This window comes from Lampetra planeri, chromosome 35 (assembly GCF_965212315.1).
Source record: "Lampetra planeri chromosome 35, kcLamPlan1.2.h2, whole genome shotgun sequence".
NCBI lineage: Eukaryota > Metazoa > Chordata > Hyperoartia > Petromyzontiformes > Petromyzontidae > Lampetra > Lampetra planeri.
The window spans coordinates 4,234,934-4,261,784 of NC_136141.1; the positions used below are offsets into that span (position 1 = coordinate 4,234,934).

The 26,851-nt window shown below is 52.4% G+C and overlaps 2 protein-coding genes across 2 annotated transcripts in view; one reads left to right on the plus strand and one right to left on the minus strand.

The window, feature by feature from the left end:
* The first annotated feature begins 3,510 nt into the window (after positions 1-3,510).
* Positions 3,511-26,851, plus strand: part of TMEM143 (transmembrane protein 143) — a 30,226-nt gene continuing 6,885 nt past the window's right edge. The window contains exons 1-4 of the mRNA XM_078610989.1: positions 3,511-4,316; positions 7,276-7,607; positions 9,356-9,454; positions 15,404-15,700. Coding sequence (XP_078467115.1) covers positions 7,311-7,607; positions 9,356-9,454; positions 15,404-15,700 — 693 coding nt within the window. The 5' untranslated portion in view covers positions 3,511-4,316; positions 7,276-7,310. The remainder of the gene's footprint in view (positions 4,317-7,275; positions 7,608-9,355; positions 9,455-15,403; positions 15,701-26,851) is intronic.
* Positions 14,996-25,565, minus strand: LOC144730295 (tetraspanin-10-like). Its single transcript, XM_078610991.1, has 3 exons — positions 24,875-25,565; positions 18,393-19,186; positions 14,996-17,015 (listed from the first exon to the last, which is right to left on the minus strand). Exons 1-3 carry the CDS (start codon positions 24,959-24,961, stop codon positions 16,694-16,696), a joined length of 1,203 nt encoding a protein of 400 aa, XP_078467117.1. The 5' UTR covers positions 24,962-25,565; the 3' UTR covers positions 14,996-16,693.

Genomic DNA, 26,851 nt, shown 5'->3' on the forward strand with positions numbered 1-26,851 from the left:
CTTTAAATCACCAATTTCTTTTTTTTACTAAACGCAATCGTAGGGAGATTTAAAAACTGTCCTTAAAAGGAAAATAACGATAAATAGGTGACGTTTCGGGCGCCGAGTATTATGATTTTTAGAGGTGCAGTACTGTCTAGTTATAATATTGTTTATTTGAATATTTATGAAAACTAATTGTAAGTACTTACATCCCACCTAATACTTGAACTTGAACACGTAAAGGTTCGTCTGTGGCTTTTCATACCCAAAAGGGCTAATTTCTCGTGGCTCGGGGGACGTCCATAAATGACGTCACGCCTGGGGGGGGGGGTCAGACATGTGTAACGATGTGTGACGAGGGGGGGGGGGTAAGAAATGTGACGTCACATCAAAATGCGCAACATTAAATAAATATAGACACAACACGTTCTACTTAATTAAATAGACTTTTTAATAAATGTTTTCTCCTACAACATCAGAGTGCAGCGCCACATTAAATACGCACTACAATGACAATAGTTTAAAGCGATTTGAAGCATGTTTTATTTGAGCTTTGTGACGTCATATTTAAAGGGGGGTCTGACTTTTTGTGACGGTGTGTGACGAGGGGGGGGGGGTCAAAAATCGTTCAAAATCGCGTGACGTCATTTATGGACGGCCCCTAAGGCTATGGGGGGGGGGAAGGGGGGGGGGTAGCTGTTTATCGATAGGGGTTTGGGTTTGAGTGTTCAGATGACTGACATTGCCCAACCGCTCCGTTTCAATCGTAGAAGTTATGTAACATTTACCCCAGCCCAAAACTCGATCCGGAATCGGCTTCACGATTATTACGACGTAGGTAATGATGATGATGTTGTTGTCTGGCGTGTTAAACTGTCTTCACTTTGTGCCCTTCAATCTCCTGCAATATGTACTGCCCGTTCTGTACAGCGTGTCCGAACGGAATTTGTCTCGCCTGAATCTGTACTGCCCATTTCGTTTGTAATTTTTGGTGAGTGCTGTACTGCGGGGTTAGGGGCCGTCCATAAATGACGTCACGCGATTTCGGACGATTTTTGACCCCCCCCCCTCGTCACACGGCGTCACAAAAAGTCAAACCCCCCCACCTCAAATATGACGTCACAAAGCTCTGCCCCCCCCCCCACCCAAAAAATAAAACATGCTTCAAATATGTATTTAAAACTTAATTAAGTAGAACGTGTTGTCTATATTTATTTAAAGTTGCACATTCTGATGTGACGTCACAATTCTAAACCCCCCCCCCGCCCCCCTCGTCACACATCGTCACAAATGTCTGACACCCCCCCCCCCCCAGGTGGGTGACGTCATTTATGGACGGCCCCTTAGTCTGTATTGTCACGTGTGTGCTGGACAAGCCAGTGGTTCTTCATCTGGGAGTGCGAGATTCTCTCTGAGAGCCATCGCGGTGCGTGGCTGCAGCCAAGGTGAAGAACCACCGGTTTCATAATGAAAACGCAACGCGATAAACAAACAGGACGGATGGAATCGAAACATAACAGATTTATGGGGTTGCCGCGGGCAAGGAATCGATTTGGAAGGGAACGCCTGCGCAAGCGGAGACATCGCTCAGCAGTGTGAGAGGGTGAGTGACTGAGTGTGACAGTCACTCCTCTGTGTGGAGTGTGAGTGACTGAGTGTGACAGTCACCCCTCTGTGTGGAGTGTGAGTGACTGAGTGTGACAGTCACCCCTCTGTGTGGAGTGTGAGTGACCCCCCCCCTCTGTGTGGAGTGTGACTGAGTGTGACAGTGACCCCTCTGTGTGGAGTGTGAGTGACTGAGTGACGTCACCCCCCCCTCTGTGTGGAGTGTGAGTGACTGAGTGTGACAGTCACCCCTCTGTGTGGAGTGTGAGTGACCCCCCCCCCCTCTGTGTGGAGTGTGAGTGACTGAGTGTGACAGTGACCCCTCTGTGTGGAGTGTGAGTGACTGAGTGACGTCACCCCCCCTCTGTGTGGAGTGTGAGTGATTGAGTGTGACAGTCACCCCTCTGTGTGGAGTGTGAGTGACTGAGTGACGTCACCCCCCCCCCTCTATGTGGAGTGTGAGTGACTGAGTGTGACAGTCACCCCTCTGTGTGGAGTGTGAGTGACTGAGTGTGACAGTCACCCCCCTGAGTGGAGTGTGAGTGACTTGAGTGTGACAGTCACCCCTCTGTGTGGAGTGTGAGTGACTGAGTGTGACAGTCACCCCTCTGTGTGGAGTGTGAGTGACTGAGTGTGACAGTCACCCCTCTGTGTGGAGTGTGAGTGACTGAGTGTGACAGTCACCCCTCTGTGTGGAGTGTGAGTGACTGAGTGTGACAGTCACCCCCCTGAGTGGAGTGTGAGTGACTTGAGTGTGACAGTCACCCCTCTGTGTGGAGTGTGAGTGACTGAGTGTGACAGTCACCCCTCTGTGTGGAGTGTGAGTGACTTGAGTGTGACAGTCACCCCTCTGTGTGGAGTTTGAGTGACTGAGTGACGTCACCCCCCCTCTGTGTGGAGTGTGAGTGACTGAGTGTGACAGTCACCCCTCTGAGTGGAGTGTGAGTGACTGAGTGACGTCACCCCCCTCTGTGTGGAGTGTGAGTGACTGAGTGTGACAGTCACCCCTCTTGAGTGGAGTGTGAGTGACTGAGTGTGACAGTCACCCCTCTGTGTGGAGTTTGAGTGACTGAGTGACGTCACCCCCCCTCTGTGTGGAGTGTGAGTGACTGAGTGTGACAGTCACCCCTCTGAGTGGAGTGTGAGTGACTGAGTGACGTCACCCCCCTCTGTGTGGAGGGTGAGTGGCTGAGTGTGACAGTCACCCCTCTTGAGTGGAGTGTGAGTGACTGAGTGTGACAGTCACTCCTCTGAGTGGAGTGTGAGTGACCCCCCCCCCTCTGTGTGGAGTGTGAGTGACCCCCCCCCTGTGTGGAGTGTGAGTGACCCCCCCCTCTCTGAGTGGAGTGTGAGTGACCTCCCCCCCTCTGTGTGGAGTGTGAGTGACCCACCCCCCCCTCTGTGTGGAGTGTGAGTGACCCCCCCTCTCTGTGTGGAGTGTGAGTGACTGAGTGACCCCCCCCCCCTCTGAGTGGAGTGTGAGTGACTGAGTGTGACAGTCACCCCCCTGTGCGAGTGACTGAGTGACCCCCCCCTCTGTGTGGAGTGTGAGTGACTGAGTGACCCCCCCCCCCTCTGAGTGGAGTGTGAGTGACCCCCCCCCTCTGAGTGGAGTGTGAGTGACCCCCCCCCTCTCTGAGTGGAGTGTGAGTGACCCCCCCCCTCTGTGTGGAGTGTGAGTGACTGAGTGACCCCCCCCCCCCCCCTCTGAGTGGAGTGTGAGTGACTGAGTGACCCCCCCCCCCCCTCTGAGTGGAGTGTGAGTGACCCCCCCCCCCTCTGTGTGGAGTGTGAGTGACTGAGTGACCCCCCCCCCTCTGTGTGGAGGGTGAGTGGCTGAGTGTGACAGTCACCCCTCTGAGTGGAGTGTGAGTGACCCCCCCCCTCTGTGTGGAGTGTGAGTGACCCCCCCCCCTCTGTGTGGAGTGTGAGTGACATCCCCTCTCTGTGTGGAGTGTGAGTGACCCCCCCCCCCCTCTGTGTGGAGTGTGAGTGACATCCCCTCTCTGAGTGGAGTGTGAGTGACCCCCCCCCTCTGTGTGGAGTGTGAGTGACTGAGTGTGACAGTCACCCCCCTGTGTGAGGGACTGAGTGAGTGGAGGATCTGGACTGATCTATTTTTAATGGCTCCAGTATAACTGAGTCTGCCTGCTGCTGACTACGGCACTCACAGCAGAAGCGGCAGCCGCAGCAACAACAGCAGCAGTAGCAGCAACAACAACAGCAGCAGCAGTAGCAGCAGCAACAACAACAGCAGCAGTAGCAGCAACAACAACAGCAGTAGCAGCAACAACAACAGCAGTAGCAGCAACAACAACAGCAGCAGTAGCAGCAACAACAACAGCAGTAGCAGCAGCAACAACAACAGCAGCAGCAGTAGCAGCAACAACAACAGCAGCAGCAGCAACAACAACAACAACAACAGCAGCAGCAACAACAACAACAACAGCAGCAGCAACAACAGCAGCAGTAGCAGCAGCAACAACAGCAGCAGCAGCGGCAGCAACAACAGCAGCAGCAGTAGCAGCAACAACAACAGCAGCAGCAGCAACAACAACAACAACAGCAGCAGCAACAACAACAACAACAGCAGCAGCAACAACAGCAGCAGCAGTAGCAGCAGCAACAACAGCAGCAGCAGCGGCCGTGCAGTCTCCGAGCTGCTTTGCTCCGAGGACGTGGAGGAGGAGGAGGCTGAGGAGGTTTAGACGAGGAGGGAAGGAGTCGTGGTGCGTATCCCGCGTGTGTGTGTACTGTACGTGCCGTGTGTACTGTACGTGCCGTGTGTACTGTACGTGCCGTGTGTACTGTACGTGCCGTGTGTGTACTGTACGTGCCGTGTGTGTACTGTACGCATGTACTGTACGTGCCGTGTGTGTATACTGTACGTGCCGCGTGTGTACTGTACGTGTGTACTGTACGTGGTGTGTGTACTGTACGTGCCGTGTGTACTATATGTGGATGTACTGTACGTGCCTGTGTGTACTGTATGTGCTGTATGTACTGTACGTGCCGCGCGTGTACTGTACGCGCCGTATGTACTATACGCGCGGTGTGTACTGTACGCGCCGTATGTACTGTGAGTGCTGTATGTACTATAGTGGTGTGTGTACTGTACGTGCTGTGTGTTTATGCTGCGCTGTGTAGGCTGCGTACTCTGTGTGTGCTGTACATGGATGCTGTGTGGACTGTGTGTACCGCATGCTGTGTGTGTGTGTGTGTACAGCACACACACACACAGTGTAACACTGTGTGTGTGTGTGCTGTACACACACCGCATATGCTGGATGTATGCAGTACTGCATGTACTGTGTGAACTCTCAAAGCTGGGGGGTGTGATGTGTGTACTGTGTGTATGTATCCATGCTGTGTGTGTGTGTATATACACACAGATGTGTGTAGTATGTATGCACACACCATACATACATACACAGCAGAGTGTACACACACACACACACAGCATGTGCTGTGTGTGTGTACATACAGTACTGCACGTGGTGCACTGTATACGCTGTAGTATATACGGTACTGTAGCTATTGTCAAGCTATGCGTATTGCTGATATGGCGTTGCCTTTGCTGTTGCAGTCGTTGTGCATAAGGCTTCAATGTGCATTTGCTGTCGTTGCTATTGCTGCTGTTGTCTGCGCCTGGTTCTGATGATTTTGCGGTATCTTGCCATGGATTTCTGCTGTCCCTACTGCTGTCTCCCTGGCTGTGGCTTGCATTCTGCTGTATCTCGTTCCAGCTGTCTCTTGCGTGCTACTGATTCGCCTTGCTGTCACCTCCCTTGCTGTCACCTTCCTTGCTGTCACCTCCCTTGCTGTCACCTCCCTTGCTGTCACCTCCCTTGTTGTTTTCATTGCTGGCTTGTCCCCACTGCGGTCAAATTAATGGATGGCAGTGGCAGCTGCTTGCATCTCTCTCTCCCCCCTGTCCCTACAGCCACCCGTATCACAAATCACCAAAACTCAGTCACCCCACTCAGTCACCCCACTCAGTCAAGCATTGGACAGTTCTCATCTCCCACTGGTGGCCCTAAGACTGTCATAGAATAATTGTTTTTTTACCCTTCTATCTGGCAACAAAACTGACACCTTTTGGCGTCATCTGGTCCAACCCATGTGAGACTAGGCTCTAAGGAAAGCTGTCTCGGGTGTGGACCAATCAACTTCAAGGACAGTGCATACATTATCAGAGTTGTGTTTTTTGTTTGCATTATGGCTGCAGGTATTGTGGTCTATACAAACATGACTCCTTGTAGAAAAGGTGTCAGTTTTGTTGCCAGATAGAAGGGTAAAAAAACAATTATCATATTTTTTACTGGCAAATGAGGTTCCAATGGTGACTGTCATAGAAATTCCACATTGCTATGGTGGGGGTTTGCACCTCCTGAAGAAAGAAAAAAATCAACGTTGAATTGTCAACACGTAGGTGGTGATGATGTTGTGCTGATGCGACCTTCAACCGGTGTGCCAAAGTGTTCGTGAACTTGTCACATTGGCTCGTAAACTTGTTCACAAATCTGTGCATTTGTTTAGCAGGAGGCAAACATTCTTGACAAAGCGTTGACACAGTATCACTCCAACAACAGCTTTGACCACTCCAGCAAGGGAGGCCAAGAAGGCCGAAAGGTCAGAGCGCTTAGCCAACACCTGGCCTTGATCCCAGGTTTCAGACACCAGCGGTTAAGCTGACTTCTCAGGCGTGTTTCAAACAATCAACCTTTATTTTACGTGCCAATTATAGCCCTCAATAAAGTAGGCGTCAGTGGACATTACAGCGGAACGGGAACCGTCACAGAGGGCACGGAGCACCAACAGGGAGAGAGATAAAGAAACCCATCGGCGGCCTACACCTACTGGATGATCATAAATTGCGAGCACGCGCAAAGTATTTTAATTGAATGTCTCAGCCGGGTCACGAATAACTGCACACAAAAGCTGTAAATAAAATAAAATTGTTTAAATCGCTGTGGCCAAATTCAGACTCTTGAGAATATAAAGCCCTCTCAAGGATGCGACAAAACCCATCTTAACGGACAAAAAAATATCATAGGCCAAAAATCCATAAGTTTAAAAACACGTGGGCTTTTATTTTGTTTGTTTGCTAAAGTGCAAAGGCCCAGTGCCTCTTGTACATATTTATGTTGGTTTGACAACAGCAGCTGGCCGCAGAGTGGAGTGTGCAGTCAAGTGTGCTACCAAGTGCGGAGAGATAAAAAAAGCCACGTGTAAAGGATACTGATCATTACGACAATCTAGAACCTTCGTGATCTGGATTTAGACAGCTACATTAAAACAAGCAGGTAAGAAGCTTCCCCAGCAGGTATATGAATTGTCCATGTATCGGCATATCAGCGCCAACTACAAGAAACGTCTGACCTCTGTGATTGCCAACATGGGTTTTGTCACCAAGTACTAAGTCATGTTTTGCAGAGGGGTCAAGTACTTATTTCCCTCATTAAAATGCAAATCAATTTATAACATTTTTGACATGCGTTTTTCTGGATTTTGTTGTTGTTATTCTGTCTCTCACTGTTAAAATAAACTTACCATTAAAATTATAGACTGATCATTTCTTTGTCGGTGGGCAAACGTACAAAATCAGCAGGGGATCAAATACTTTTTTCGCTCACTGCATACAAGTCTACCTAATACCCCGCCTCTGCCATCCCCGTTTCCCCGCAGACTCGGAGCGCCGACCTCTCCACCCCATCGCCGCCATGCCCTGCGCCTGCCTCTCCTTGCTGCGCCTGCGAGAGGTCGCGTCCAGAGTCGTGGCCAGGAGGGTGGCGGCCGTGACCTTCGCCGGGGTCAGGTCGCGTAGCTTTAGCGAGGTCTCCACCGGGGCAAGAGATACCTCGGAGGTCGTGGGTGACGTCGCCAGTCTGGTCAAGAAGGTGGAGGAGGCGAAGAGGACGCGGAGGAGGAGGGAGGCGGTGGGAGATGGCACGCACAGCACCTACACGGAGCGATACGTGCCCGTGACGAGGGCCAAGCTCACGTCGATGCTCGCAAAGGTGTGGGCCTACGTGTGTATGTATGTTGAACTTCTTTCGCACCGTACGTGGCCAACTGTGCTAATCGGAGGTGCGGAGGAAGGGCAACAAACTAAACACACGCAAAACGATTTTAAGGAAATTATTTTTCAATGTAGTCCATTTAAAAGTGCAAAGCTCCAGTGGCTTCTGAATATCGGAAGGAAGAGCGTTCCAGACGGCCGCAGAAGCGTATCTGAAAGTGCGCAATGCAGTGGCCGTCTTTGTTCAATGGCTATCCAAAATCCACTGCCAGAATGACCGGAGTTCGTGTGATGATTTATGCTCCTTGATGAGATCAGCAAAGTATTGTAGTTCATTTGAGGCAAACACTTTGTGTGTAATGAGTGCAACCTTATAATGTATTCGTTCAGCAACCAGAAGCCAATGCAACTCAGCGAGCACTGGACGGAAATGGTCGGACCCATTGGCGGAGCCAGTGGGGGGGGGGGTGGGGTGGCACGTGCCCCCCCCAATGAACCGATCGAAATTAGGGATTTCGATCGGATCATTGGGGTTTATTAGTAATAAATCGGCATTTTGCGACCCCCACTGCCACTGTGTAGCATATTATTACGTGCCAGGGACTCTATGAGATGATAGAACGATAGGCTGAGTCCATAATTGGCAATAAGTAACGGCAAAGCGGTTATAAGTGACACACAGAATTGTGCGCAGTTGCGTATACAGTCCATGACTTCCCTGAAGGCATTCACCTTCAGCGAGCGCGATACCGATCTCACAACGCGGTTCGAATTCGACCCTCGATCGATGGCTGCGTCGAATAGAAAGCAAGGGACAAGTCCTCACTTGCTAACAACTCCTCTATCATTTTTCATTGCTGGAGGGGTTGCCCCCCCCTATCTGAAAATCCTGGCTCTGCCATTGGTCGGACCTACAGCAGAGGTGGGGAGTATCTTCCTGACGGGGTGGCAGAGGCCTGGGAGAGGGGTGGAAGGAGGGCACTCCTTCTCTCTCGGCCAGAGGTCGCAACCGGGTACCCGATACCCGTACCCTACCTGATACCCGGCTACCTGTACCCGGCCAGGTACGGGTACCCGATACCCGGCTACCCGTACCCGGCCAGGTACGGGTACGGGTACCCGTTTGCGACCCTGGTGCGGCCGAGTACGAGTACCGGTAGGCCGTGAGTCACTGGTGAGTAACCGTTTGTCACTCATTTCGGGTAGGGTACGGGTACGGGTAGGGAACGGGTAACCGTACCCAGCCGGGTACGAGTACGGGTACCCATTTGCGACCCTGATGCGGCCGGGTACGGGTAAGGAATCAAAACCCGTTTGCGACCTCTGCTCTCGGCTAAGACGCCTGTAGTGGCGGATAAATGTCGCTTGTGGGCCGTATAGAATTGGTAGGCCTCACGTGGCCGTCATGATCCCGTATGGGATACCGTCCTTGACTTTATTTCATGCGGCCCACAGTCACATGACGCCTACCACTTCCAAATGTTATGCAGCATTGTAAGCATCTCGGCTGCACTGATCGGGTACTAGAGGGAAATTATTTTGGCCTGGATAAACTCTAATGAACACACTCGGTCACATCTTGCAGTGACAGAAGTGGCTGGTTGCCCGCCATTGGTATTTTAAAGTCTCATTCGGCCCTCGGGACTAGCTTCCCCCACCCCTGATTGAGGGTTTGGTCCAGGCTGTCCTGTGCTCCCATTGTCCCCGTGGGCCCCGCATCCCATTTTGTCATCCTCTCCTGCGCAGGATCTGCCCGAAGGCGAGCGAGAAGACTTCTGGAAGTTCTCCGAGTCCCTGGACTCGGCGCTGCTGCCGCACTATCATACCACACTGGAGGATATCCAGGTACCCCAGCCCCCAGCTCCCAGCCCCCAGCCCCCAGCTCCCAGCCCCCAGCCCACAGCCCAGCTGCTCTGTGACCAACCCTGGCGCTTAAGCGCACAATGGAGAATGGCTAAACACGTGGATTGGGCTCGTGATCAGAGGTGAAAGAAGCTTGCTGAAGGAATTTCTGTTGATGTTGCTGTGTGTGTAATGATGCAGCTTGTAATCATGTGATGATGCTGTGTATGATGATCTAAAAAAGGCTACAGATGTGGGCTGGATACATTTTCAGAACTGAAAGCTTGATGACGGAAGTTCTTGGAGGAAGGATGTTAGGAAAGAGGCAAATGGGTAAATGAATTAAATAACACGTTGCTTGACAACTTAAAGGAATTACGGATAAGGATTTGCATTTCTAGGACATGTGCTTAAATGACTTAGCATCTCAAAGCGCCTTACATCACATTCCATCTCAATAAATGATATTGCCATGTGGCAGTTTAGCATAGGGGGGCCCCAGTGGCAGCCATCCCTACGTGGAACAAGGGAGTACGCATCACCGGCCTGCAAATGCGTCATATTCTGGCAGTTAGTGGGCGAACTTGAAACGTGGTTTCCCCGCTGAAGTGAAAAGAAAGAGAACGATCTTCCTGGTCTCACCTGCTTAAACAAAGTAAACTTGACAGCTCAAGATCGGACAGGGTGGAGCAGAGTTTGAGCGAAGCACTCCTGCGCCAGAGGTCGCAACCGGGTTTTGATTCCTTACCTGTACCCGTACCCGGCTGCACCAGGGTCGCAAACGGGTACCTGTACCCGGCCGTACCCGTACCCTACCCCGTACCCGACCGGGTACGGGTCGGGTACGGGTATCGGGTACCTGATTGCGACCTCTGAGATGAAGCCACGTTGCAGGCGCGGGTGGGTTGATTCTAGGAACTTGAATTGTGAGAAGAGACAAGACGTTGGGAAATGAGTGACAAACAGTTACTCACCAGTGACTCACGGCCTACCCGTACCCGGCCGCACCAGGGTCGCAAACGGGTACCCGTACCCGGCTGGGTACGGGTAGCCGGGTATCGGGTAGGGTACGGGTATCGGGTACCTGGTTGTGACCTCTGGGATGAAGCCATGTTGCAGGCGCGGGTGGGTTGATTCTAGGAACTTGAATTGTGAGAAGAGACAAGACGTTGGGAAATGAGTGACAAACGGTTACTCACCAGTGACTCACGGTCTACCCGTACCCGGCCGCACCAGGGTCGCAAACGGGTAGCCGGGTATCGGGTAGGGTACGGGTATCGGGTACCCGGTTGCGACCTCTGTCCTGAGAGCCCAGCGCCGTCGTCTAGAGAGAGTTGTTGGCACTGCGCTAGAGTGCGTCGTTTCGATTCACGGCGTCTGTGACGGCGTCTGTAACGGCGTCGTCTATTCTGAAAGAATTATAATTAGACAGCTATTTGCGCTGCGTGGAGGGGCCTGTCAACATCATTTATGCTGCTGGAGGAATCCGAGGAAGTCTGAAGCTCTTTTTTAAATCCTTTATATTAAGTTCGCTTGCTTGCTTGCTTGCGCGCTTACGACCGTGCAAATCTTTCAGTCGTTTTTTAACCAACTTCCCGTGATCCAATCGAGCTGACATTTTGCACACAGACTCGTTGTGCGTGACAATTAATTTTCGTGAAAAATTTTTTCCAAAATGTTCCACTTTTTAGGAAAATTTTTTTTTTCATAATTAATTTCAAATACCAATGTGATAAAAATGAAACTCTTACTCAAGAAAAACAGAAATGAATAATAAAATAAAACTGAGGCCACGCATATAAAGAATTTATAGTGAAAAACTTTGTTTTTACGGGTTAAATTTTTCACAGATGCCCAGTAGGGGCTGTTCAGAACGCTACTCAGGCCCCACCACCACGAATGGCGGCACAGTAATTTCGGCAGTAAATGGCTGCGGTGAGTGCTAATTAGGGCGAAACCAGGAAACAATAGCATACTCATCCTTCCGCTGCCGAAATTGAAATTAAGAGATCATGGCCTCCGCGATTGAGATTGTGGCATTCTTGTACACGGGAGTGTGGGGGAATGTGTGACATGTAAAGCACGCTGAGATGGATTCTGCTAAAGGCACGTATTCCACATGAATGAAAAAGTAACGGCCCTCTGACTTTAAACCCCCCGGCCACCTCCTACGCATTTCACAAGTAGTACTAATCGCATATCTGCATTTCCCATAAATATGCAAAATTCCTCTTGATATGCAAATTATTTTGTCAAGGCGCTCTCCCCCCTCCAACCCAGCTTAAATAGACGCTCCAAGCCTGGGGTGTCTCATTCAGACTCTGTCTTCCCGACAGACCTGTTCTTCACCTGAGGACGGCTGCTTGCGTTGTGGCCGAAACGTCGTGAGAATTATTTTATTATGTTTTATTTTTATTATTTTATTACTTCCATTCTACGTGATGACTTTACCGAAAGAAACAAGAAGATGAGGATAACGGCCCTCTGTCAATTCACTGTTGGACGATGACCTCTCGGTGCAGTGTTGGTCGAGGTTGATTGACCATACTTTACCACGATGGTCGGTGTGGGTTTGTATAAATGTCAGGGGGAGCCGGGGTGGTGGTGGGTAGGGGGTATGACCAGGACCAGTTCAGATATCACTCGCCACTGGTGTTAGCCGTGGGTCGGAATTGAACTGAGGTCACCAGGTGGATGGAGGACGTGAACCACTGCGCCGCCACTCCACCCCTTGAGCACGCTCGGGGCTTAAACTCGCGCAGAATCTTTTACAGGTCATTGGTAGACTGGAGTGGGTGACACGTGATTAGTAATAGCCACAGCCATAGCGATACGTATACTGGATGTGGTGTGCCGGGCCGAGCAAGATGTTATAAAAATGCAGCGCGTGCATAATCCTACACAGTGTTTGTATATACATTCGTGTTGTGTGTGTCAAAGTATTGCACGTGACACGTAAGTAATGATGCTCTTCGCTTTAATAAAGTATACAAATAGGCGGGGCCCAGGAATTGCAGTTGACCACGCAAACAAAACACACGCACCACAACCTATAACCGGTCCGGTGGTTAATTGTAAAGTTTTGAGTGAAAATCCTGGTTGAGGGTTACCAACCCTCTGGGGTCGATAAATTTAGTACTAATTTGTTAGGGAAGTCGACGGTGGTTGTCGTCCTATGGATAGACCCCGCCACCCCCGCCATAGTAATGTGGAATTTCCGCCTCGGGCTCAGGGCTGTAAACGGGAGACTAGCACCAATATCTCACTGCTTATTTGAGCAGCAGTAGCAGCAGCAGGAGGAGGTCGCTTTGACTAGGCCGTGATGCCCTGTAAACCTCCTTCAAGTCTGCGCTAAAGACGCGAGGGAGGGCACTTCAAGGCCCTCGCGGGATCATTGTGCTGAACACAAGCAGATAATAATAATCAACATCATGAATTAATGATTAATCACAGTAGTAACAGGCTATGGACGGATGATCTGGTCGGATCTCGTAAGCTAAGCGGTTAGCGTAGACCCGCGGCTCGCAAGGAGTGAAATGGGGACCCGTTCTGTCCATTTCCACCCGGGAAGTATAATCTTATTTATAGTGTTTGTTACTTCCTAAGGGCATTTTGTGATGAAATAAAATATCTGAGGAAAACACGATGAAGCAACGAAATATAACGACATATTGCAAAAAAACAAGACGATATGCTCGTCGTACATTCGTAAAAACGACACTGCCCTGAAAAGGAAGGTGCATTATATACAGTCTTGTCTCAGAGTGCGCTGGGGAGGGGGGTTAGGTTCCGTGTACCCCCTCGTAAGCGCAAATTCTCGTAAGTTGGGATTCGCCTGTACGAGTGTATACGCTATAGCCACACACAACTGTGTACTACTATATATACTATACACTAAATTTCGATTTAAAGCTTTCGTGACTGCAGTGATTCATCTTCTTGGTTCTTTCGGTAAAGTCACGTAGAATGGAAATAATAAAATAATAAAATTAAAACATAATAAAATTGTATTATGTTTTATTTTTATTTTTATAACATAATAAAATTTTATTATGTTTTATTTTTATTATTTTATTACTTCCCTTCTACGTGACTTTACCAAAAGAACCAAGAAGATACTATACACTACTTTATACTCGTATTACTATATACTACTTTATTACTATATACTACTTTACACTACTATATTACTATACAAGTGTAGTATATAAAATGTAGGAGTGATTATAAAATGTTTTTCAATGTACATCATATTTAATCAAGTACAGTACCGTACAGTAAATGATTCACTAATCATCGGTAGCATCCGGGTCAGGTCGAACACTAGATGATTATTAGTGTTTTTCGCTAAAGTCACGTAGTTAAAAAATAAAATGAAAATAAATGAAAAAACAACTGAATTTCATTTATTTTAAATTTTATTTTTTAACTACGTGACTTTACCCAAAAAACCAAAGAGTATGAATCCTTGCAGTCACGAAAACTTCCAATCTAGAATATTAACACGATATATTTTGTTAACACGAGATTAGAACACGACAGTTTGTTTTGGACTCGTTTCTGCCGCGGGCGACACGGTTTACACGCCGTCAAATCCACGTGCGGGTGGATGGCGGGGAGTTCGATTTGACTCCTCGCTTGCCGCCCCGTGCGTCTAGCGAAAAGTACGAGTCACAAGGTGTGAGTGAATCGGGGTCGGTCGCGTATGAGCGGGTCCGCGTACTCTGAGCCCGCGTACTCTGAGACCTTACTCTTTATTTACCAGAGCTGACATTCGGAGCAACGGCCCAACTTCGTAACACAAGGATGGACCATTCGTGAAACGTCTCCTATGGTACATTTATTCCTTCTCGGGGCAGCGTGATCGATGAACGTGTTGAGTATTTTAACCGCTTAGGTTTTCAAATACGAGTTGTGTTCCACGTGCCTGGGTTGGGCTATCCGCCTGGGTTGGGCCACGTGTCAAGAGCTTTCGTTCTCCAAATTCTAAACTCCTGAAGATGCCCCCCGCAGTAGTGGTGCGTGGCAAACCCTGGACGCGCAGCCCAACTGGGTGGAAACCGCACCCGAGTTCCATCGGAATAAGAAGTTCATTTCGCACCCGAATAAAGAGCCCGTCCAGCTAGAACGCTCTTTTTTTCAAGGGCGACTCGGCCGGCAGACAACATCGCAGCATTCCACGGTTACAGACAAAAAAATAACCTTAGCAACAGCCATTTTGCCGTAAAATTATATTCACACTTTGAACCTCGGTGATTTTAAGAGAGTAAGTGTCAATGAGGATATAGACGGCAGAATGGGGATGCCAAAGGAGACAAAATGAGCGGCGGTTCCAAACACTTTTGTGGAAGCTGCACGAAATGCTTTTGATCGAAATTGCGTGCGAAATATGGGAACCATTGCCGGACAATCAAGACACTCGTCGGCCGGGTCGCCCCCTCGAGCGTTTGTCATTTTGCGTCTGTGCCCCAACAACTCCACCGGTGGCTCCCTCGTTTTTTCTCAAAATATCCTCGTGCGGTACCGCGGTGACCGCCCCCCCCCCCCCGCCAGAGGTTGCAACCGGCTACCCGATACCCGTACCCTACCCGATACCCGTTTACCAGTACCCAGCCGGGTACGGGTACCCGTTTGCGACCCTGGTGCGGCCGGGTACGGGTAGACCGTGAGTCACTGGTGAGTAACTGTTTGTCACTCATTTCCCAACGTCTTGTCTCTTCTCACAATTCAAGTTCCTAGCATCAACCCAACCACGCCTGCAACATGGCTTCATCCCAGAGGTCGCAATCAGGTACCCGATACCCGTACGGGTACGGCCAGGTACGGGTACGAGTACCCGTTTGCGACCCTGGTGCGGCCGGGTACGGGTAAGGAATCAAAACCCGTTTGCGACCTCTGCCCCCCGCCCATCGGGTGATCTTGAGCCTCCCCGCCCCGGTTGCTGGCTCGTAGATGCTGTACGAGCCTCTGAACCCGGACCGCGACACCCTGACCCACCCGGGGAGGCCCTCCCTCGACCGAGGGCGCGGCTGGGAGGACGAGGAGGCGGAGGAGTGGGACCTGGACTGGGAGGCCGAGGAGGAGGCCTCACTGGCCCTGACCACGGCGGCCCTCACAGAGCCCGAGGGCCGCCTCTCCGTCTTCCTGCGCCGTCTGGCGGAGCTTGCCGACGCCGCAAACTTCTCCCGGCTCTCGGACGAAGCGGTCGCCTACGCCTTGACGCGCCACCACCCGCTCGACGGGCCGCAGGTGGGTGTGGGTTCCATCCCCGGATGTGGTCCGTGTATGATGTTGTTTTTCTTCCGTAAAGCTTTCCGACTTAAGGTTGAAAAGCGCGGATGCCATCAGCTCCTGCCACGTCAGTCTGTCAGTCCGTCTGTCTGTCTGTGATGGGTGGGGCACGGTAACTCTCGCAAAGATGATGCAGTGTGAATGTAATTGTGTTGCCGTTAGGAACTTGCTCTACAGAAAACCGGTCAAATTGAGTTAAGGGTTAGTTCTCCGGTGTGCCATCTTCTATCCCCCGTGAGCGGCGGTGCTGCGTGAAGATTGGCGACAGTTGACGTGACCGAGTGGGTTTGTCGCGGGTGTGCTGCTGCGTAGCCTCCGCCGTGCGTTGCCAGGTTGTACCGCGCATCGCTCGGCACGGTGTCCGACGTTTCGATCCGCGTGGAGCACAACCGTTAAATCCTACACGGTGGTACGATCGCTACGTGGCATCATTACATGCGACGTCATCTCCCCGTGTGGCTTACAACCCACCATTGTTGTTGCTTACCAACTACCCGTGGGCAAACAGGTGTTGGAAATCCTCGAAGAATCCGTGCGTGTGCGTGTGACCTTTCTTACCCGTTTTGTTACGGAGGTGTTTCAGCAAGTGGGGAGGAGAGGCTGTGAGTAGCTCTGTAACTATACGCCGGTGCGAGGGGGGTCACAGCTGCTCTGCGAATGGGGCAATGCTCCGGCGTCTACACGTACAGCCTCCTTCCTCAATCCACTGCTGGATGAGGGCCTCCTCCGCACACAGCGATGCGGGTCATGGGGCTTACGTATTATTTTATCACCATCTATACCTTCGACACAGTGGTGTCGAAGGTATAGATGGTTGAGTAGCCACTGAAGGCCTCACCAGCGCGCCTTCACCATCTCGATGCAACAGAGATGATGACGGTGGTGATGATGACGATGACAGCGACGATGCGCTAAACGTCGACTCGCGAGCTGCCCGCGTACTTCCGGCCCTCACCAGCGCGCCTTCACCATCTCGATGTCGCTGAGCATCTTGGTCGCGAGGCCCAGCGCCGCCACCTGCGCCGACAGCAACACGATGGCAGCGGCGCCCAGGCCGCCGGCGTTGGCATGGAACCAAGCGGAGAAGCGCGCCGCGCAGCCCGCGGCGTGCACGCGCGCCAGCGCCTCCGCCTCGGTCACGCGCAGCGCCCCGTAGCCGCACTGCGAGTTGACCACCGGGTCCGGTAGGGCGGCCTCGCCGTCGATCTGCGGCAGGCAGCAGGAGGCCGGCACGCCGCACGCCTGCACGCCCGGCGAGCTGCAGTTGAAGTAGCTGTGGTGGGGGGGCGGGGGGGGGTAGAGACGCGGCGGCGGCGAAAGAAAATCATCATCGTTGACATCATGGGCGGGAAGCCCGTTTGCAGCTCGTCGACAAAGGTTTGTGGTTCGAGCCCAGTGGCTGCCCCGGTTAATACTCAGTTGTATTCACCGCCGTCTGCACAACCTTTTGCCATCGTGCGTAGATGCGTGGGTCGCGTGTGCCGAACCAAATCTGCCGAGTTTGGAAGTCACCCTGGGAACATGGCCAATTGGGTAAAAAAAACGCAAAGCAACACCGCCCTCTACCGCAGGCTATACCCGTCTGTGAAGACTAGCGCCTTCGCCATAACCTTGCGCTATGCGAATGGTGCAATAAATACGTGTACGTATGATGATGATCATGATTACACTATGTAACACAATTTTTGTTCCTGGGTAGTAAGTGTTATTTTTTTAATTGCTTATGCCTAAAAAGTATCGAAAATGGCTATTATTCCCCACAAACTTTGCTTTTGTGACCAGGACTTTACGTGAACGAAAGACACAAATGCACACCGCGTTTTCTCATTGAAAATAGCTAAATTTCAAAATATCACTGTCCTGGTCACAAAAGCAAAGTTTGTGGGGAATAACAGCCATTTTCTGTATTTGGGAGGCATAAGCAATTAGGAAATAACACTTACTACCCAGGAACAATTTTTTTTTACACAATCTTATTGTTGTCTATCCACTGCTGGATAAAGGCCTCCCAATGACACGGTGCAGTGCTGCTCCCGTCCATCTCACTGCTGCACATGACCCGATCCCGTCGCTCCGTGTCCCCAATGCTGGACGGTGTACGTGCCGTCACGCGACCGAAACAACGGTAACTAATGATGCCGGGTTTATTTAGATGGGAGAGCCGCGCTTAGTCTCGCCAAGGCACGTACCAACTTGCTTTTTCAGCGAATTTACCAAACAGAAGAAACGTTTCTTTTGGGGGAATATCGGTGGGGGGCGGCACGCGCAGAATTTTCTACAAATGGAAAGCAACACCACTGCAGCATGTGCGCAACCGGGGGGGGGGGGGGCGGGAGGTCAGTCATTGAAGACGGATCCGGGATCAGAGCGGTTGAATAAAGCGGCGAGCAAGAGCAGTGCGTATGTGTGCATGTTGAATTTCTTTCACATCGTACGTAGCCAGCCATGGCTAATAGGAGGTACGGGGGGGAGGGGGGGGAGGACAAAAAACTAAACACACAAAGCAGCTGTAAAGAAATTCGTTTTCAATCTATATCAAAAAGTGCATAGATCCAGTGGCTTCCTAATATTTAAAGGAAGAGCGTTCCAGACGGGCATCCGAGCAAGCTGGCTATTTTGCAAAACCCAAACCTGACCCCCCACCACTCACACATTCCTCTCCCAGTCGCGGTACGATGCGGCACCGCAGCAGCGCAGGCCGCGCTGCAGCTCGTCCACGATGAACCTCACGTCCGGGTCGTCTCGGTAGCGCTCCACCCCCCTTGCCACCCCTCGCGCCAGCGCCTCGCCGACCCTCTCCCTCGCCCCGTACGCCGCCAGCGCCCCCACGGCCTCGGCGCAAACCAGCGCCCCGAGCCCGGCCGCGAAAGCCCGGAGCAGCGGGGGCCTCTCCCGGAGCGACCCCGCGCAGCCCAGGGCCGCCAGCGCGGCCGAGCCGGCGCCGGCGAGCAGCGGGATGAGCAGCGGGTCGGCGGGGAGCAGCGCGGCGCCGCCGTCGGCACCCTCCGAGGAGGAAGGGGAGAATCGCTCCTTGTCCGCGAGTCCCCACAGCGACACGGCGAGCGTCAGGCAGCTGAGCGCCGCCACGAGGAACTGCGAGCAGAAGAGCGAGTACTTGGCGCAGAGGTTGACGCGGGGAGCGCCGCGCCGGTGGTGCCGCTGGTGATGCCGGTGATACCGGTGCTGCGGTAGAGAGTGTCGACGTTGGCCGGGGCCCTGCTGCTGCTGCTGCTGCCGCCGATGGTGCTGGTGCTCCCGAGCTTTGGAGCGCCCGAGTGCGAACCAAGCGCGGAGCCGGACTCTCACCGCGACCCACCGCGCCGCGAGGCTCACGGGGGCGACCTCCCCAGCCGGCCTGTCCTCTTCGACCTCTCCGACCTCCGTGACATCCTCCGCGGAGCCCTCGGGCCGCCCCTTGGCGTCGCGTTGCGGGGCGGCGGAGACCTGCAGACCCGGCAGCACAATGCGAGGCGACCTCTCGACCGGCATCTGCTCATCGTGGGGGGCGCCCGGCGCAGGGTGGGGGGCACCGGGACGGGCCCGGCTGCCGCTGGGACCCCCAGGAGGAGGAGGGAGGAGAGGTGGGGAACGGGGATCGCTAGCTTCGAGCTACGGCGGCACCGGTCGGGGAAGCGACGATCGCCGGCGGCTCCGTGCGGGGCGCGGCGAGGCGCATGCTGACCTCCGGCGCAAGCAAGCGGTGGCAGACGCGGCGGCTGAGGCTCTCGAAGCGGCGAGCAGCAGCAGAATCAGTTCGAGGAGCAGAGAAGCAGCAGCAGCAGCAACATTGACAGAAGCGGTTGTGTTGAAGCAGCGGAAGCACTTCCAGAAATAGCAGTGGTAACTGTCGAAGCGTCAGAGGCTTCACAGGCACTTGTTGAAGTAAAAGAAGCAGATGTATCGAAGGAGCAGAGGAGCAGTGGCAGAAGCAGTTATAGAACCTGCAGCGGTAGAAAAAGCAACCACAGCAGGAGAAGCAGCAGTTAAAGAAGCAGCATCAGCGGTTATGGAAGCGTCAGCAGTTACGCAAACAGCAGCTTGATCAAAAACCAGTTGCAGCAGCAGCAGCAGCAACAGCAGGAACTATAGAGCCCGAAGCAGGAGCAGAGGCGGCAGCAGCAGCAGCAGCAGGGTAGAAACTGTGCTCGTTATTCAGGCCCGGTGAGAGCCCATTGAGATGGAAAGTGTCCCCTCGTTCAAGCGGGACCGTGGCCACAAAGCGGCGGAGCGGACACCCGAGGAGACCGGTCGAAGCACCGCCGACGTCCTCACGAACACTCCCGCAGCAGCAGCAGCGGCAGCGGCAGCAGAAGCAACCGCAGCAGGGGCAGCGACAGCAGCAGCAATAGTTACAGCAGAAGCAGCAGTTGCAACAGAAGAATATAAGATACTCTTTCACGGAGCACGGGAGTGAAAGGGTGGCGGTGGGGGTGGTGATGGGGGAGGAGGTGGCAGTGACTGAAAGAGGTGGTGGTGGTGGTGACAGTGGTGGTTGGGGGTGGTGGTGGTGGGGGTGGTGGTGACGGTGGGGGTGGTGGTGACGGTGGGGGTGGTGGTGGGGGTGGTGGTGGGTGTGGTGGAGACAGTGGTGGTGGTAGGGGACAAGGAAATAGTAGTGATGGGGGTGTTGGAAGTGCTCGTGGTCGTGGTGGTGGTAGTGGTGGTAATGCTGATAGGAGGGATATTGGTGGTGATTGTGTTGATGGGCTGTGGTGGTCGTGGTGATGATTGTGATTGGATAGTGATCATGGTGGTGGTGGTGGTTTTGGTCGTGATAATGGTGATCGTGGTGGTGGTCTACGAGTGGTCGTTGGGGAAGTCAAACTATGTCCGCACCCGGCACACCACATCCAGTACACGTCTCGCAGTGGCTGTGGCCAAGCTTAGTCTCGGTGAGAAATGAAGCGACGTGGTTATCGCTGCGAATCTGAACGATGAGTCCCAGCACTGCGAATGTTTAACACTTGGGTGCACTTTGCAAAAGCGATCCCCGTTGGGTGCACTTTCATAAAGTTACCTCCTTAATATGCGAGCCATTGAGTCTGGTGGTGGGGGGGGGGTCACTTAGCATTCCGTGGGCGATGCCCCCAGCGACTCATTGAGGCAGACTCGGTGCAGCGGGGAGCGACGCACAAAGGAGGGGTTGGGGGGTGTTGGCGTTCATTACCACAGACGGAGGAGACACTCCCAGTGGCAAGAGACTGGCAGTGGCAACACGCCCAGTCAAATGAATCCAACAGAGGCACTCTCAAGAGACGCGCTCCCACTGTTGCTGCTGGTGGCTGGTTATGGGTGGTGGTGGTGGTGGTTTTGGTGGTGGTGGGAGGTGATGTTGTGGGGAGCGGTCTTGCAACGGTTCGCACTCCGCGCTCCGAACCCGGCGACCAGAGTTCGATTCCCGCTCACGGACAACACCGGTGACGATTTTTCTGAATAGGTCCTGGGCCTCTCCTAGGTTGACTCAGCCTCAAATGAGCACCTGGTGCGATGTGTAAACAATGTGGTGCTGGCCGCCCACCCCCTCGTGTGCCGTGCCGGCCTTCACAGGTGCTACCCGCTAACAGCACTTGCCCCAACAGTCTGTAAAGGCTGCACGGGGGATCTTTGTCTTGGTAGGTGCTTGTGGCAGCCGATGAAGCAATTTCCACAATTGGCTGCCACGTGGCCGCAAGGGCGATCGGAGCACCGTCTCGGGTCTCACTCGAGCAGGAAATCGCCGCGACTTTCACTCTGCGATACGGCGACGTGTGGATATATGGCAGAGGTCACAAACGGGTTTTGATTCCTTACCCGTACCCGTACCCGGCCGCACCAGGGTCGCAAATGGGTACCCGTACCCGGCCGAAATGAGTGACAAACGGTTACTCACCAGTGACTCACGGCCTACCCGTACCCGGCCGCACCACGGTCGCAAACGGGTACCCGTACCCGGCCGGGTACGGGTAGCCGGATATCGGGTAGGGTACGGGTATCGGGTACCCGGTTGCGACCTCTGATATATGTCAATGGGCAGTCGGGGTAATGACCACCGTAAGACTCGGCTGGCCGTCATGACCACCGGCACCGCAGCTGGCTGTCACGGCACACAACTCAGACGTCCGCGTCTGTCTCTCCCCCACCCCCCGGCCCTCTCTCCCCCCTGTCGCCCTCGTCCCGTGAACCACAATGCATTCTTAAGGCTGCGGGTGCGAGTGGTCTGAGCAACGCAAAAGGGCTCCGGCCCTTTGTCAGTCTGGGCAGGGAGGGGAGGAGCGACCGGCCAGCAGCTCCGTAGGTCCACCCAGGGAGAGCCGCACGCAAGGGTGCCGGTAGGGGGGTGGCGGGTGAGAGGATGAGGAAGGCAGAAGGCTGCGGTCACTACCACCCCCCCTCCCGCCCATCACCCGCTACACTCGCATCTCATGTTCACCGCCACCGCACCCACTGCACGCCACTTTCTCCCTCTCCCCGACTGCTCGTCAGCGGGACCTGGAGCCCAACTCGCGCCCGAGTAGTTTGATGTCCGAGTGCGTAGTGGCGATTGTCCGTTGAGTCCCGACGTGCGTCTGTTGGGTCGGACCATCGGCCGCTTCTTCTCGCAGCTAATTGCCAGTGATTTAGGTTTTGCGTCGCTTACCAACTGACCAAGGTCGGTGAGCGTGAATGCGTTGGCTCTGTCCGCCTGTAACGGGTCGCGGCGTGGCGGCACGGCGCGACAACTCTTGCAGGCGTGATCCGATGCGGAGGAAACTTTGGCGTAAGGTTGAGTTGCGATCAGGGACATAGGCGATGGAAAATCGGCCACGTTGATCAAAGGGTTGCCCAAAAGATATGTGCAGAATAACCAGCGCATTCGTCGTATATAGCGACCGAGGCGGCTTAATACGTAACATTCCAATCGCTAATGAGATGCATCCAAGCACAAAGGCACGTTGGAAAGCATTAAGGAAGCCATGCGAATGCATGATTTGTCTTCTTTGTTACTTAATCGTTTGTTGACCAGATTTTTTTAGTACATTTAAATGTTATCGACCAAGCATGGGGTGCCAAATATGATTTTGTTAGTCGGCATACCCCAGTAAAATATATTTCTATGGTTTCTCACGGATTCTATAACAGAATTGTACAAATACCACTCATGGGTTTTCTTTTAACACTTTCCAACGAAGGCTCGAATGCATCAATGCATCGGCTCTCCCCATTCATTCACCTGTCCGTCTGTATATATATCTATAACGGGGTGAGCGGCATGTGATAACTTTATTAAAGATCGCCCGATATGAACGCAACTTCACCTTGAAATTGCGTTGCGAGGAGGGATCTCAACCCAATTGAAAACCGGCCGAATCTGTAGAAGCGTTGCCAAAAAGTGTCCCTCCTTATCCCCCTGGTGCTGTTGCTCACACTATGTATCACCAGACTCGCCCATACTGGACATCTGGAAAAAAAGAGCTTCATATTCTTAGGTTTTTTCGGTAAAGTCACGTAGGTAAAAAATTAAAATTAATAAAAGTAAAGTTAAAATAAAATAAAAATCACGACGTTTCGGAGGCAACACAAGCTTCCGTCTTGTGTTGCCTCCGAAACGTCGTGATTTTTATTTTTATTTAACTTTTATTAATTAAAATATTTTACCTATGTGACTTTACCGAAAAAAACCTAAGAATATGGATCCTTGCAGTCACGAAAGCTTCAAATCTAGAAGAGCTTCATAGCTCATCGGATTCCTCCTCCCATCGAAATAATTCTGATTCTGATAAAGGTTCTGATTCTGAAGTTTGCAGGCAGGATCTGTGAAGTTGTTCCCTGCTCCCCGCAGTTCTTCAAGGACACCAGGAGCCCTCCCGCACTACGATGATATTAATATCGTAAATGCCTTCATAGAGACAAAAACACACACACACACACATTATGACGGTTGTGGCCCATGTGTACTAACGGCCGTGCTCCCTGATGATCTCCTAGCCACCGTGGAGCCCCCAGTGGCTAGGAGATGTTAACTACCTCGCCTGGTATACAGGAGGTCGTGGGTTCGATCCCGACCCTGACGCCTGCCGCTGTATATTTGGAGTTTGCGTCTCTCTCTTATCATCATCACGGTGGCTAGGAGATGTTAACTACCTCGCCTGGTATACAGGAGGTCGTGGGTTCGATCCCGACCCTGACGCCTGCTGCTGTATATTTGGAGTTTGCATCTCTCTCTCATCATCATCACGGTGGCTAGGAGATGTTAACTACCTCGCCTGGTATACAGGAGGTCGTGGGTTCGATCCCGACCCTGACGCCTGCTGCTGTATATTTGGAGTTTGCGTCTCTCTCTCATCATCATCACGGTGGCTAGGAGATGTTAACGACCTCGCCTGGTATACAGGAGGTCGTGGGTTCGATCCCGACCCTGACGCCTGCTGCTGTATATTTGGAGTTTGCGTCTCTCTCTCATTATCATCACGGTGGCTAGGAGATGTTAACTAACTCGCCTGGTGTGCAGGAGGTCGTGGGTTCGATCCTGACCCTGGCGTCTATATATTTGGATTTTGCATTTTTCCGCCCGTGGTTGCGTGGATTTTTCTCCCAGGTCATTCGGGTTTTACCTGAACATTTAGAATCAACATAGGTATTTGGCTGCTATAAATTTACACAAAAGCCACTCCGTTGGGCTATCATTTGTGGTAGCCAGGTCGCTTCTGAGAAACAGCTATTTTTCTTTGCCAGTACCAAAATATAATAATAGGGGTTTTCCCCTTTTTTCTGGCAACAAAACTGAAACCTTTTTACGAGGAATCATGTGTGCATTAACCACAATACTTACGGTCAAAATGCAAACAAAAAACACACTCTGATAATACATTGGCATTGTCCTTGAAACTGATTGGTCCACACCAGAGACGGCTTTCTTTTGAGCCTCGTCTCAATTGGTTCATTTTGACCACAAGTATTGTGATTAACGCAGACACGATTCCTCGTAAAAAGGTTTAAGTTTTGTTGCCAGAAAAAAGGGGGAAAACCCTATTATTATTTTCTAGTTTTAATTTAGACAGAACGAGTGACCCAGTCTGTTGTTCTCCCACCACACCTGAGCTCACCTGAGCACACCTGAGCGCACCTGAGCTCACCTGAGCTCACCTGAGCTCACCTGAGCTCACCTGAGCTCACCTGAGCGGTTGTCGACAGCAGCGGTTGGCGCTCCTCCGTGTCCATGGAGGAGGGAGGCAGGAAGAGACTTCCCCATGGCAGCCTCATCCCTCCCGTACCCAACAGACGATGCCGGCAGTGGCTCGGGGCTGGGTCTCAGAGTTGAGGCTCTGGCGTCGAACCGCCTTGAGAAGAGGTCCTCCAGCTCTTGCAACCGGCCCTCACACCATCTCCGAGATCAAGATCCCATCGCCAGGGATGCCGCTTGCTTTCTACCCTCCGCCGGAGTGCGTAGCTGCTGCACAGAAGATAACGCGATCTGTAAGATCTGCCCAAACGGTATCCCGCCGTCCGATGTAGCCCTGAGAGACTGTCGGTCGCAAAGTCCTGTCTGCGAGCACCTACTTGGGACACGGAGACGCACACACGGGGGTGGTGTGGCCAACACGACAGCCAGCAGCCTTCGTATCCGCAAGTGCTGATGCTTTACACGCTGCAGTGTACTCACCTACGGGTGGGTGCAGGACGGGTTCAGTTACTGTACGACTGCACCACCGGTGTTTACCACGGCCAGGAGTTGAACTTAGGTCTCCGTCGCGAAGTAGCGAAACCGCTTTCAACACCACTCCCCAAACAGCCACACACAGGCAAACCGTAGTGGTCCAGACTTCACTACTGATGCCAACTTCTTCCCCAAGCCTCCTCTACTAACCCCCCCCCCGCCCACTCTCCCCTCCTCACTGTGTGTGTGTGTGTGTCACGGCGTGCCTGTCCGTCCATGTGAGAGTCATGTGCTACGGATTAGTTACGGAGAGGACGTAGCCTCTGGTCATGCGTATGTGAAAATTCCTCTGGCCCCCTCCGCCCCCCCCTCCCTCCCCTCCGCGGATCGACCAGTTGGGATACTGCCGCCACTGACATTGGCCGTGGCCGGGACTTAAACTCGGGTTGCCAGATTTTATTTTCCATGAGACGTTTTTTTTTTTGGGTTAGATCTCGTAAATATAAATGTGTCGTTACACCCGCCACCACCCGACACAGCCAATTAGTAAGGTTTGTCACGCCTAATGTGGCTGGTTCTAATTACTGACGAAACATCGTACTCCAATATTGCAAATGTTGTCGGTTTACTCTCAAACACCGGTGTGCTGAACTAGTAACTGAATGGCACGTTTTGTTCACGTGACAAACCTTGCTAATTGGCTGTGTCGGGTGGTGGCGGGTTTAACGACACGTTTATATTTACGTGCCGTAACCCGACAAAAGCTCTTATGGATTATATTGGTTGCCGAAGCCTAAATTTTGATTTAAAGCTTTCGTGACTGCAGGGATTCATCTTCTTGGTTTTTTCGGTAAAGTCACGTAGAAGGGAAGTAATAAAATAATAAAAATAAAATAATACCGAAAAAACCAAGAAGATGCCGAAGCCTAATCGGTCTTAAACTGTTTTAGTTTGTTTTCCTCCCCCCTGCACCTCCAGTTAGCATGGTTGGCTACGTACGGTGCGAAAGAAGTTTAACATAATACAGATTTGCCACGCAAGTTCGCGCTGCTACGCCAGCGGTGTAGCTATCGAGTGTGCGAGCGGTGGGAGAAGCACCTTCTTGTTGACATCTTTCCTCCCGCGCGATCGGTCAGCCGTTATGTTCTTCAAAAAGATAAACGATGAAGCCACCGCCGCCACTGCCGCCCACCCCCCACGATCCCGCAACGCGACAATTCCACCCAGCACCTGCGCGCGAGCTGACGTGTGACATCGTTCTTTCGGACGAATACAAATAAATGTTTATCTTGGATCGAGCTAAAAATCAGAAACCTGACTCTGTCATCCACCTCCCCATCTCCCTCTCCCCATCTCCCTCTCCCCATCTTCTCCCTCCGCCCGTCCGATGTGCACCGCCGCGTGTGGACTGCCTCGGAATCAGAATCTTTATATATCCTGGAGAAATCCGATGAGCTATGAGGCTCTTTTTTTCCCACAGATATCCGGTCGGGGCA

Excerpts from the sequence above, each read along its gene's own strand:
- LOC144730295 (XM_078610991.1), bottom strand. The coding sequence starts at position 24,961 with ATGAGGCTGCCATGGGGAAGTCTCTTCCTGCCTCCCTCCTCCATGGAC. Across the intron at positions 19,187-24,874 it reads TGCTGTCGACAACCGCTCAG|GTCTCCGCCGCCCCGCAACG; the intron begins GTGAGCTCAGGT and ends CCGGGTCTGCAG. Across the intron at positions 17,016-18,392 it reads CGCGACTGGGAGAGGAATGT|CTACTTCAACTGCAGCTCGC; the intron begins GTGAGTGGTGGG and ends CCCCCACCACAG.